The 13,275-nt window shown below is 42.8% G+C and overlaps 1 protein-coding gene across 1 annotated transcript in view; it reads right to left on the bottom strand.

Annotated features, from left to right (window-relative positions):
• The window catches only part of Dock2 (dedicator of cytokinesis 2), a 408,709-nt gene extending 407,454 nt beyond the window's left edge, over positions 1-1,255 (bottom strand). The window contains exon 1 of the mRNA XM_048436014.3: positions 1,133-1,255. Within this exon, the coding sequence (XP_048291971.1) occupies positions 1,133-1,175 (43 nt within the window). The 5' untranslated portion in view covers positions 1,176-1,255. The remainder of the gene's footprint in view (positions 1-1,132) is intronic.
• Between the last annotated feature and the right edge of the window lie 12,020 nt (positions 1,256-13,275).

The following is a 13,275-nucleotide window of genomic DNA, read 5'->3' as shown; positions in this document are numbered from 1 at the left end:
GGTTCATCCACCCACGTGTCCTGCCCATTTTACTGTCCCTCCTCCATTCATGTGCAGATTGCTAGCAGGATACCTTCAGCTGGGAAGGGCGGAGTTGGAGAAGCTTTGGAGTTTTAAAGTGGCCCTTATTGAGTCTATTTCAAACTTCCCATTTTAAAGATGGGTAACCTGAGACCCCTTGCAGATATGATTTGTCTGTTCTCTGGTAGGGTCCTTTCATCTTAAAGTGCTTCAAAGTGTCAAAGTGCTGGATGGATAGATCTGAGCACCCACAAAGTAGTGCAGGAAAACACACACACACACACACACACACACACACACACACACACACACACCTGCATCTCTCATTCCCTCTTCTGAGTTGCCTCAGGCCTGGCCTGCTGAATTATCCTCTCTTGGGTGGTGTCTGCAATCTGGCAGTGTGGAAATCCCCCAAATAACCTTTAAATTCGCACTTAAGAGTTTGGGAGGATTTCGTCACCGATGCCACTTAGAGTCACAGTACCTGACACCTCCCTTCCCCCCCCCAAGCCACCACTTCCGCCCCCAATTTGAAGCAGAGGCCTCTGGGAGTTTAGATGGCTGAAGTTGATGAGGCTCTTTGCTCAGCGAATCTCAGATAACCTGACAGGAACCATTCTCTCAAAGGCTCCCCGGGCTAGAGGAGGACTCTACAGGCTTCAGTCCCTCTATAAAATGGATGCCTGGGATATTGGAGTCAATCAGCGTCACCTGGCTCAGAGAAACAGGCAGAGCAAACCAGCAGATGGTGTGGCTTTGGAGATGGTAGAGGAAGCCATGGTGGCTTCCAGATAGGCAGGTGGAGAGACGGAGCATGCTCTATGCAATGCGAAGTTTGGCACATGGGACTGAATTACAAAATAACGACGACACCTCATCTTGAGGATGCCTAAGTGCTTGGGCCGAACGCAAGGATGCACTTTCTCAGAGCCCCCGTTTTCTCCTTCAGCCCAGTGGCTGCAGCAGCCGGAGAAAAACTCTGAGTCCCAGACCTAAGTTTGCACGGCATGCCCTGCCCTCACCCATACTGCACGAGCCATCACATCGACCTGAGAAAGGCCCTCCAGCCACCTGCCCTCCTCTGCACTGCAGACCCGGTGCCCACACCTACCCACACCGTGCCGCTCCTTGTCAGTTTTGCGCCAAGGGGCCATGGCTAGACCGGAGCCTTGAGAACCTTCTGTTCTCTAGTGAAGAAGCTGGCTGGGGGTGGCTAGGCTCCTTACAGGGCCCCACTTCCTTCCTCTTTTTAAACGCGCTCTCTCTCAAGGTCCGCCTTCCCCTCCTCTGGGTTCTCACTGCCGCCTCCCCCTTCTTCTCCAGCAGGGACACACAAATTTGCCCAGGGCTAGAAGGCTGCCCACAATACTTGGAGCCCACCCTCAATTTGTCTCTTCCCCAGGTACGTGACTACAAGCCGGCAGGTGCTTAAAGCCAACCCAGACAACAAGAGCAGGGTTCTCCTGACTGCTGAACCCCATTAATGACTAAGCATGAGCTCGGTGGACTGATCTTCATTTCTCCGTGATTCGGCTTTCCATCTGGAGGACGGGCCACGAGTGGGTACCCCTCATGCTTTTCGTGAGGACTGGAGAAGACCGTGTCACCGCGGGTGACACACTAGAGATGGAGAAGTCACTTTAGTTGGCATCCTTTCTGCACCGTGGATTCAGGGGAGAATCTGATGAACGCTCAGGAGATTCCCCCCTAACAGTACTTAAGCAGCACACCATGGGCTCACGGTGCCAGGTCAAGAGCACTCGTGTCACCAGCAAGAGCAAGCTGGGAAAGACATAGGAAGGGTGGCTCAGACCGACATTTCCCGACAAAATCTGAATTTTGCTCCTGGAATAGACTCTATCTGAAAAGGAAAATCTCTCTCAGGGACACAGTAACAGTGATCTAAATCTGCTTGAATTTTCTTTCTTCATTATCATTTCCCATAACCCCTTTTCCGGTGTACTCCAAAGACATTAGGAAAGACTAGGCAATATCGCCACTGACAGCGATTACAAAATACCAGTTTCCTTTCATTTTAACTTATGGACTTCTCAGTTTTCTGACAGCACAGCTTAGGTGCATCTGTTAGGTGAATTTTTCCTTAGGAACACATGAACCCTCTGCTTACCCGAGACAGGGTGCTAACGACAGGCCGTAGCAATGATTCCTCTCAAGTCTAGGTTGACAAACCAAAGTTCGTTGGGTTTGGTTATGAAAGCATGGCTGAGGAGTTACTTATAGGAGCATGGGTGACCTCCCACAAACAGCCCCACCACTAAAATGTCTCACCCCAGCATGGATGACCACTTCCTATAGCTGCATAGGTTAAGCTATCACATACTACCTACCTACTCTATCTACTCTCAGACTATGAGACTATGTACACCTGGGACAGAATTGCATGCAGCTGCCAGGGAGATACAGAAAAGAGTGGCTAAAGTCCCGAAGGAGGGTCTAATGACTCCCCACAGTTCCTTGTCAACAGGCCAAATCTTGAGGGTCCCTTGGGAATAGTCACAATTGCTCTACTGAGCCTAGGAAGGGCTATTAGACACAGAGGCCAACATTCCACAGGAGCATCATAGCATCATTCACAGTTAGCAGTGGGATCAGGGCTTTGCCAGAAAACCAAAGCCGAGAGAGAGAGAGAGAGAGAGAGAGAGAGAGAGAGAGAGAGAGAGAGGGGTACTCATATATTAGTAACTGCTTTGTTGCTGTGATAAGACATCATGACCAAGGCAATTTTTTTTTAAAAAAAAAAAAAGGTAGTAGAGTTCACGACCTTCTTGGTGGGGAGTATGGAAGCAACCAGGCAGACATAGGACTGGAGCAATGCTTGAGAACTTACATCTGATCCACAAGCATGAAGCAGGAGAGCTAACTGAGACTAGAATGGGCTTTGGAAATCTTAAAGCCCATTCCTACTGACATACCTCCTCCAACAAGGCTACACCTCCTTATTATTCCCAAACAGTTCTGCCAACTGGGGACCAAACATTATAATACATGAGCCTATGGGAACCATCCTTATCCAAACAGATACCACAAAATACACACACACACACACACACACACACACACACACACACACACACACACACACATGCACAGATAAATATATATACATTTATTTATCTGTAGTTCAGATTGTGGAAGCTGCCTTTCTCTTATCAAGTATTTACATTATCCCCTTGATATCTCTCACTAACTTTCAGAAACTGAAATTTCTATCTAATTCTATGGGGCAGGCTAAAAATACAAGCAGGAGTGAGGAGATACAATTTTATCTTTATCAAGGACCCCCAGCCTTGTCCTTAAAACCTGTGAACTGATTGGGTCAGGCTCACCTAGATTATTGAAAATCATCTCCTTTAAGCCCAATGAATGGGCCTGGCAAACATTTTCTGAAGTTGCCTAGATAGTAAATATTTCGTCTTTGCAGACAAGTGCAGGGTACTGTGAATGTACTTACATAATCACGAGCATGTAATTCTATATTACAGAAACAGTCAATATCTAGAAGTGTTGTAGGAGGGAGGGTTGGAGAAGACCAGGGGTTGAAAGCTTTTCTACATGCCTACGTGATACTCTATACCATTAACTGTTATTCTTTTTCAAAGTTTATTTTCTGTGTTCTGGCATTTTGCCAGCACGTATGTCCACACACACACAGTGCCTGTGGGGACCAGGAGAGGGCATTAGTTCCCTTGGAAATGGGGTTAGAGTGGTTGTGAGCTGCCATGTAATTGCTGGGAACTGAACCTGGGTCCTCTGGAAGAGCAGCTAGCGTTGTTAACACAGTGGTTCTTAACCTCCCTAATGCTGCATCCCAGTTTGTCGTGTTGTGGTGACTACAAGCACAAAATAGTTTTTGTTGCTATCTCATAATTGTAATTTTGCTACTGTTACAATTCAGTGTACATCTCTGTGTTTTTTTGATAGTCTTAGGTGACCCCTATGAAAGGGTCATGACCCACAGGTTGAGAACCACTATCTTAATCACTGAGCCATTTCTCCAGGCCTTAAATGCATTTTAAAAACATTTTGCTCCTCTGCCAGAGCAGGCCTAAGCCAGCCACCTCTGCCATAGTAGGCCCAAGGCAGTGACCTCCACAGAAGCAGGTACAAAGGAGCGACCACTGAGGGAGCAGGCCCAAGCCAGAGACCTCTGAAGGACCAGGCCCAAACCAGGATCATCTACAGGAGCAGGCCTGAGCCAGCTACCTCTGCCAGAGAAGGTCTGAGTCAGTGACGTCAGCCAGAGCAGGCCCAAGGCAGCAATCTCCACAGAAGTCTTGAGCCAGTGACCTCTGCTGGAGCAGGCTTGAGGCAGCGACCTCCACAGGAGCTGGTCCAAGGGAGCCACCGCTGAGGGAGCAGGTCCTGAGCCAGAGACCGCTGCAGAACTAGGCATGAATCAGCTACCTCTGTCCGAGCAGGCCTGACTCAGCGAACTCTGCTGGAGCAGGCCCAAGGTGATGACCTCAGTGGCAGCAGCCCCAAGCAAGCAACCTGCATGGGAGCAGGCCCAAATGACCCCAGGAATTGCCAAAGCACCCTTAGGAACACTGAGTGGCCTTGAGGGTGACTGGAACCGAGGTCCTGACTGCACCACAAGGAGCAACTAACTGAGCCTTGGATCCACTGGCACCCGGAAGATTGATCACCAGAGACACAGCCCCAATTACACCAATCAGAGGAAATGATGGGTAGACAAGGTAAGAACACACTCAACACCACAAAGGGCAACACAACACCAATAAAAACTAGTGGCCCTACAACAGCAAAACTTGAACAACCAAATATAGATGAAACAGAAAAAAATGACCTAAAAAGTAAATTTAGGAGAATGTTTGAGGCCCTTAAAGAGGAAATAAAAAGTTCTCTCAAAGAAATGGAGGAAAAGACAGACAAAAATTAGGGGGAAAAAAACCAACAAATCACTTAAAGAAAATCAAGAAAAAGTAATGAAACAGATAAAAGAAACAATTCAAGACTTGAAAATCAAAACAGAGACAATAAAGAAAACACGAAGTGAGGGAATTATAGAAGTGGAAATTATGAGAAAATGATCAGGAACCACAAATGCAAGCATAAACAGCTGAATACAAGAGATGGAAGAAAAAATTCAAGTGCTGAAGATACAATAGAGGAAATAGGCTCATCTGTCAAAGAAAACACTAAATCTAACAAAAGCTTAACACAAAATATCCAGGAAATATGGAACACCATGAAAAGACCAAACCTAAGAATAACAGAAGTAGATGAAGGAAAAGTCCAACTCAAAAGCACAGAAAATATATTCAACAGAATTATAGAAGAAAACTTTCCCAACCTAAAGAAAGATATGCATATGAAGATACAAGAAGCTTATAGAACACCAAATAGACTGGATCAAAAAAAAGTCCCCTTTTCACATAATAATCAAAACACTAAACATACAGAATAAAAAAAGAACATTAAGAACTGCAAAGGAAAATGGTTAAGTAACATACAGAGGCAGACCTATCAGAATTACACCTGACTTCTCAATGGAAACAATGAAAGTCAGAAGGTCCTGGTCAAGCATTATGCAGACATTAAAAGACGACAGATGCTAATCTAGACTACTATGCCCAGCAAAACTTTCAATCACCATAGATGGACAAAACAAGATATTCCATGACAGAACCAGATTTAACCAATACCTAGCCACAAACCCAGCCCTACACAAAGTACTAGAAGCAAAACTCCAACTCAAGGAAGTTGGCTCCATCCACAAAAACACAGACAATAGATGATCTCACAGCAGCAAATCCCAAAGAAAGGGGAAACACACACAATAGCATCACCACCAACAAAAACTAAAATAACAGGAACTAACAATCACTGATCATTAATATTTCTTAATATGAATGGACTCAACTCACCTATAAAAAGACACAGGCTACAGATGGGTATGAAAACAGAATCCCTTCTTCTGCTGCATCCAAGAAACTCACCTCAACCTCAAAGACAGACATCACCTCGGATTACTCTGGGGAAAACAATTTTCAATCAAATAGACCTGAGAAGCAAGCTGGTGTAGCTGTCCTAATAGCTAACAAAATAGGCTTCAAACTAAAATCAATCAAAAGAGGCAAAGAAGAACAATTTATATTAGTCACAGGAAAAATCCATGAAGAAGAAATCTCAATACTGATCATTTATGCCCCCAAAACAAGGCACCCTCACATGTAAGAGAAGCACTTCTAAAGATTAAACCACACATTAAACCACATACACTAATAGTGGGAGACTTCAACACCCCACTCTCACCACTGGACAGGTCTGTCAGACAGAAAATTAACAGAGAAATAAGGGCACAAACAGATGTTATGACTCAAATGAACTTAACAGACATCTAGAGAACATTCCTTCCAAACATAAAAGAATATACCTTCTTCTTATTATCTCATGGAACCTTCTCAAACTGACCACATATTAGGGTAGCAAAGCAAACCTCAACAGATACCAAAAAAATAAAATGGAATAACCCCATGTATCTTTTCAGATCACCATGGCTTAAAATAAGAATTCAACAGCAACACTAATTTCAGAAAGCCCACAAACACATGGAAATCAAACAATGCTCACTTGAATCATCAATAGGTCAAGGAAGAAATGAAAGACTTCCTAAAATTCAATGAAAATGACCACACAACATACCCCAAATTTATGGAACACAATGAAAACAGAGTTAAGAGCAAAGTTCATAGCACTAAACGCCTATATAAAGAAGCTGGAAAACTCCCACAGTTGTGAGTTAATAGAACACCTGAAAACTCTATAACAAAAAGAAGCAAACTCACCCAGGAGGACTAGATGGCAGGAAATAATCAAATTGATGACTGAAAGCAACAAAATAGAAACAAAGAAAACAATACAAAGAATCAATTAGACAATCAATTCTTCAAGAAAATCAACAATAGACAAATCTTTATCCAAACTAACCAAAAGGCAGAGAGAGAATATCTAAATTAACAAAATAAGAAATGAAAGGGGGGACATAACAGCAGATATGGAGGAAATCCAGAGAATCATTAGGTCATGTTTCTAAAATCTGTACTTCACAAAATTGGAAAACTTAAAGAAAATGGACAATTTTCTGGATAAATATCACTTATCAAAATTAAATCAAGACCAGATAAGCAAATGAAATAAACCTATAACTGCTAAAAAAACAGAAACAATCATCAAAGGTCTCTCAACCAAAAAAAAAAAAAAAAAAAAAAAAAAGCCCAGGACCAGATGGTTTCAGCACAGAATTCAGAAAGATTTTTCAAAGAAGAACTATTACCTATACTCAAATTGTTCCACACAATAGAAACAGAAGGAACATTGCCAAACTCTTTTTATGAGGCTATAATTACCCTGATACCCAAGCTACACAAAGACATTACTGAGAAAGAGAATTACAAACCAATCTCACTCATGAACATTGATGCAAAAATATTCAAGAAAATACTGGCAAAATGAATCAAAGAACACATCAGAAAAATCATCCACCATGATCAAGTCGGCTTCATCCCATAGAGGCAGGGATGGTTCAACATAGGAAAATCTACCAACGTAGTCTACCATATAAACAAACTAAAAAAAAATACACATGATCATCTCATTAGATGCTGAAAACCCCTCAACAAAATACAATATCCCTTCATGATAAAAGTCTTGGAGAGAGAAGGGATACAAGGAACATACCTAAACATAATAAAGGTAGTGAACAGCAAGTCAACAGCCAACATCAAACTAAATGGAGAGAAATTCAAAGTGAAACCACAGATCAGGAACAAGACAAGATTTCCACTCTCTCCTTTTCTATTTAATATAGTTATTGAGGTCCTAGCTAAAGCAATAAGACACCAAAAGGAAATCGAGGTGATACAAATAGGAAAAGAAGAAGTCAAACTCTCACTGTTTGTTGATGATATGCTAGTTTACATTAGCAACCCCCAAAATTCTATGAAGGAACCTCTACAACTCATAAACGCCTTCAGTAATGTAGCAGGATACAAGATTAACTTGAAAAAAGTCTGTATCCCTTCTTTACACAGATGATAAATGGACCAAGAAAGAAATCAGAGAAACATGACCCTTCACAATAGCCACAAATAGCATAAAATATCCCAGAGTAACTCTAGCCAAGCAAGTGAAAGACCTTTTTGTCAAGAACTTTAAATCTTTGAAGAAAGAAATTGAAGAAGACACCAGAAAGTGAAAAGGTCTCCCATGCTCTTGGGTAGATAGAATTAACATAGTAAAAATGGCAATCTTACCAAAAGCTGTCTAGAGATTCAATGCAATGCCCATCAAAATTCCAGTAAAATTCTTCACAGACCTTGAAAGAACAATACTCAACTTCATAAGGAAAAGCAAAATCCCAGGATAGCCAAAACAATCCTGTACAATAAAGGAACTTCTGGAGGTATCACAATCTGCGACTTCAAACTCTACTACAGAGCTACAGTACTGAAAACAGCCTGGTATTGGCATAAAAACAGACAGGAGGACCAATGGAACCAAATTGAAGACCTGGATATCAATCCACACACCTACGAACACCTGATTTTTGACAAAGAAGCACAAAACATAAAATGGAAAAAAAGCATATTCAGCAAATGGTGCTGGCATAACTGAATATCAACATGTAGAAGAATGAAAATAGACCCATATCTATCACCATGCACAAAACTCAAGTCCAAATGGATCAAAGACCTCAACACAAAACCAACCACACTGAACCTCATAGGAAAGAAAGTGGGAAGTACACTCGAATGCATTGGCACAGGAGATCACTTCCTAAATGTAACCCCAGTATCACAGACACTGAGAGAAACATTAATAAATGGGACCTCCTGTAACTGAGAAGCTTCTGTAAAGCAAAGGACACAATCAGCAAGACAAAACAGCAGTCTACAGAATAGGAAAAATCTTCACCAACTCCTCATCGGACAGAGGGCTGATCTCCAAAACATACAAAGAACTCAAGAAATTGGTCATCAAAAGAACAAATAATCCAATAAAAATATGGGGTACAGACCTAAACAGAGAACTCTCAACAGAGGAATCTAAAATAGCTGAAAGACACTTAAAGAAATGGTCATCATCCTTAGCCATGAGAGAAATGCAAATCAAAACAACTCTGAGATTCTATCTTACATCTGTAAGAATGGCCAAGATCAAAAACACCGATGACAGCTTATGCTGGAGGGGATACGGAGTAAGGGGAACACTCCTCCATTGCTGGTGGGAGTGCAAACTGGTACAGCCCCTTTGGATATCAGTATGGCGATTTCTCAGAGAATTAGAAAATAACCTGTCTTAAGACCCAGCAATACCACTTTTGGGTCTATACCCAAAGGATGCTCAATTGTACCACTAGGACATGTGCTCAGCTATGTTCCTAGTAACATTATTTGTCATAGCAAGAACCTGAAAACAGCTTAAAAGCCCCTGACTCAAAGAATGGATAAGAAAAATGTGGTACATTTACAAAACAGAGTACTGCACATCCGAAAAAAATGACATCTTGAAATTTTCGGGCAAATGGATGAATCTAGAAAACATCATATTGAGTGAGGTAACTCAAACCAACAAAGATAAATATATGTACTCACTCATAAGTGGCTTTTAGACATGAAGCAAAGAAAAGGCAGCCTACAATTCACAATCTCAGAGAACCTAGACAACAAGGAGGACCCTGAGAGAGACATACATAGATCTAATCTACATGGGAAGTAGAAAAAGAAAGTATTTTCTGAGTAAATTGGGAGCATGGGGACCATGGGAGAGGGTAGAAGGGGAGGGGAGAGGAGAAAAATACATAGCTCAATCAAAAAACTGTGACAAAAATAAAATGAAACAAAAAAGTTCTGCTAATGAGCATGCTATAGAGCTAGCAACGGGATCTATTCCAGTTGTAAAACGAAGCTATCAAGGTCCCAATGAACAGCACACAATGTATCATCCGTATCCATCAGAACACTGTTTTTCAAGAACATGAAATATGCACACATTCTAACTTCCCTCTATAGCTTTACTTCCTGTCTCCTTGGCCATTTCTTACCATTCCTTCTCTATACCACATACACAATCACCCTCAACTAGTACCAGACAGTACTCCCTGAAGACTCAAACATGACACAAGGGCCTATAGCCTGCACAGTATACCCTTCCCCCAGAGAAGATTCCTCCTCTTCTCCAGCCTGTCCTGTTTCAGGAAGACTTCCAGTGTCTCTCCCTAGCTCCTAAATCCTGCCCATTGTACCTGCAACACCCATTTTCAAAAACTGCTGGCTTCTCCCAGTCCATCTGGAGGTTAGCCTTGCTCTTCCTGCAAAGTTGCTGAAGTTCATTTTGTGTGTGGTGACATCATCCTTGTCTGAGTATGATTGGCAGTAAGAAAACCCTTACCTAGAGACATTTATACTGAACAAATCTTAACACTAGCTGCACAAGGCCAAACTGAGGGATGGCCTCTTTAAACAGTTCTGTTTGGTTCTCGTGGTGTGCTTATGGTTAACAATGGTGGTATTTCAGTCAAAATCTGGCATATTTGGTTTCTAAATAACTGTGGCGTCTGTCCTGTGGCAGAGTCGTGGAGATCACGTTAGCAGCCATCCTCCAGACAGAGTACATACTCTGGTTTTTCTCATGCACAGTATTCTCTGTTTCCCCAATTCTTAAGTGCATATAGTGGCTTTGTTTAAGGCCAAAACAATGAACCTCTGTCAGAGCTTGTGTTCCATCAAAAGAGAGACTACAAGACGCGTGATGGGAAGGGATGTGCCATTCACACATGTGACCAGGAGCCTTAGGTGTCGGTTTGTGTTGGAAGAACAGTTCTTTACCCTTTATTATTTTATTTTTAACTAGTTTGCAAAGTCACAAGTTTCCTTGTGAAATTTTCAGACACACTGAGTTTGGGTAGGTTTTTCCCAAAACCCATGTCTCCACCTACCTTCCGGTCCCCCACTTTCCCCACTGTATCCTTCTACAACCTGAAATTCTCCTACTTTGATTCTTTATTTTTGCCCACCTCTCCCCCTTAAAGGTTTTTCTTTTCTCCTGTCACATGAGCTTTCCTCTAGTTTCTAGGTTTGCACCCATATTTACTCATATCCAAGTTTACAAATTAACAATGAACAATTGAATTGTTAAATCCCCTTTCCTGTGTCTCAATGAAATTCCATCATGTATACGTTTCACATCTTCATTATCCATTCATCTGGGGATGGACATCTAATGATCCCATTTCCTTGCTATTGTAACTAGAGCAGCAATAAACATGGATCTACAAATGTCTGTAGTAAGACGTAGAGTCCTTTGAGTCCATGCCCAGAAGTCATATATCTGGGTCATATGGTTGTTCTATTTTTAGCTTTTTGAGCAACTCCACACTGATTCCCATAATGATTACAGCACTTCACACTCGCACCAACAGTGAATGGTGGTTCCTCTTTCTGGAATCCTCTCTAGCCTTTGTCATTTGTTTTCTTTATGGTCGCCATTCTGGGTGAGACGGAATCTCAAAGTAGTTTGAATCTGCAGTAAAAGTGGATGGAACTGGAAAACGCTGTATTATGCATAATCCAAACTCAGAAAGCGCACTCCCTGAGCTGCCATCAAGGACACAGTCTGCTGCACTGACTTAAGGTTCCTACCTAGTCTCTGAATGGTACACAGATTTGTGACCTCTGGCAGATGTACTGGAAATGAGGGAGACCAGTGTTTTCTGTCCAATGGGGAGGATTTGTTTTGGGAGAGAAGCCTGCTCACTCAGGTCATCTTGTTCTGGGGCTCTTTCAGGCCTTGTCTTCTGGAAGGAAAGGAGGCAGCACAGAGACCCACTTTAAGCTGAAGTGTATTTAGCAAAGCAAATATTCCGAAGACAGATTGCGGTAGGACACCCCTGTGCGGGATGGCAGCCTAGTGAGCTAGCTCTTTGTGGTGGATTGCAGAGAAGGTTCTATGACTAGTCACAAAGTAGGTGGAATATTCATGGGGTAGGTTATCTCTTTCCACTCCCAAATCATGGGTGTATCTCCTTTTTCTAATGTATGTCTTTGCTACCAGGGGAAGAGAGGGACTAGGCCTCTTTAGTTTGCACGTGTGGATAAGGAGCCTAGAGTTTAACACAGCAGGCATAACCCAGCCTCGACCTCAAGGATGTTGAAGTGCAAACGAACATTCTGATTGACAGAAGTACTCAGTTGTTTCCTTGTTTGCTCCCATCCGACTCGTTTCTGAGACTGTTCAAAGTCCATGTTGATGTGATGGTTAAGGTATTTGAGGCTTTCTCACGGTGACTGTGGCCAGGCCTTTACAATGGATGGGCGGGCAGCACTAGAGGGAAACAAGATGTGGGCTGTCAGTTGGCCTCCCTTTTCCCAGCTCCACTGTCTGTGTGTATGTTCATCGGACAGGAAAGCCTTCTTTCAGAAGTGCGCAAGGCAGGTATGCCTGGGAAGAACACATTTCTCGAGGCGATAAAGCCTCAGTCCTGGAAAAATCAGACCAGAGCAGTTGTGTGCTGCAGAGGAAGGCAGCAAAGCATTTATGTTCTGACAGGAATCCTCCCACAATGTGGGCGTGTGTCTTTCCCAGGAGGGAAACAGAGGATGAGGATCAGTCTGGCTTCCCACACCTTATCCCTCAGTGCCTCTGTTAAATTACTCTATTGCACCCTGGGACCATTAGTAAGTGCACTAAGGGTTACCTGAACACAAGCACAGGATCACAACACTAAATCTGACAACTAAGATAGGTGCCGAGTGACTCACGGGAGGACTGTATACACCGTGTGGAGATGCTGTACAGAAGGACAACACTCGGTGGTGGAGCACGCCTTTAATCTCATAATCCCAGCACTCGGGAGGCAGAGTCAGGCGGATCTCTGTGAGTTCGAGGCCAGCCTGGTCTACAAGAGCTAGTTCCAGGATGGGCTCCAAAGCTACAGAAAAGCCTTGTCTTGAAAAAGAGAGAGAGAGAGAGAGAGAGAGAGAGAGAGAGAGAGAAGAATGAATGAATGAAAAGGACAACACACATCCCACAGGGGACAGTGATACATGATCTCATCACACAACTCCAACTTTCAGGTTTTCCCAACTGAAAACTTATATAGCGCAGAGTTCTAAAAATTTCTCTTGGATGTGTTTGAGCCATGGGTGACTCAAAGAGTGAAATAATAGATAAGGACGATTTTTATAATTGGAAAATATTCCTCATAACTCA

This window comes from Myodes glareolus, chromosome 9 (genome assembly GCF_982192425.1).
Source record: "Myodes glareolus chromosome 9, mMyoGla1.1, whole genome shotgun sequence".
In the NCBI taxonomy this organism is placed as follows: Eukaryota; Metazoa; Chordata; class Mammalia; order Rodentia; family Cricetidae; genus Myodes; species Myodes glareolus.
This window is presented reverse-complemented; position numbering and strand designations above follow the sequence as displayed.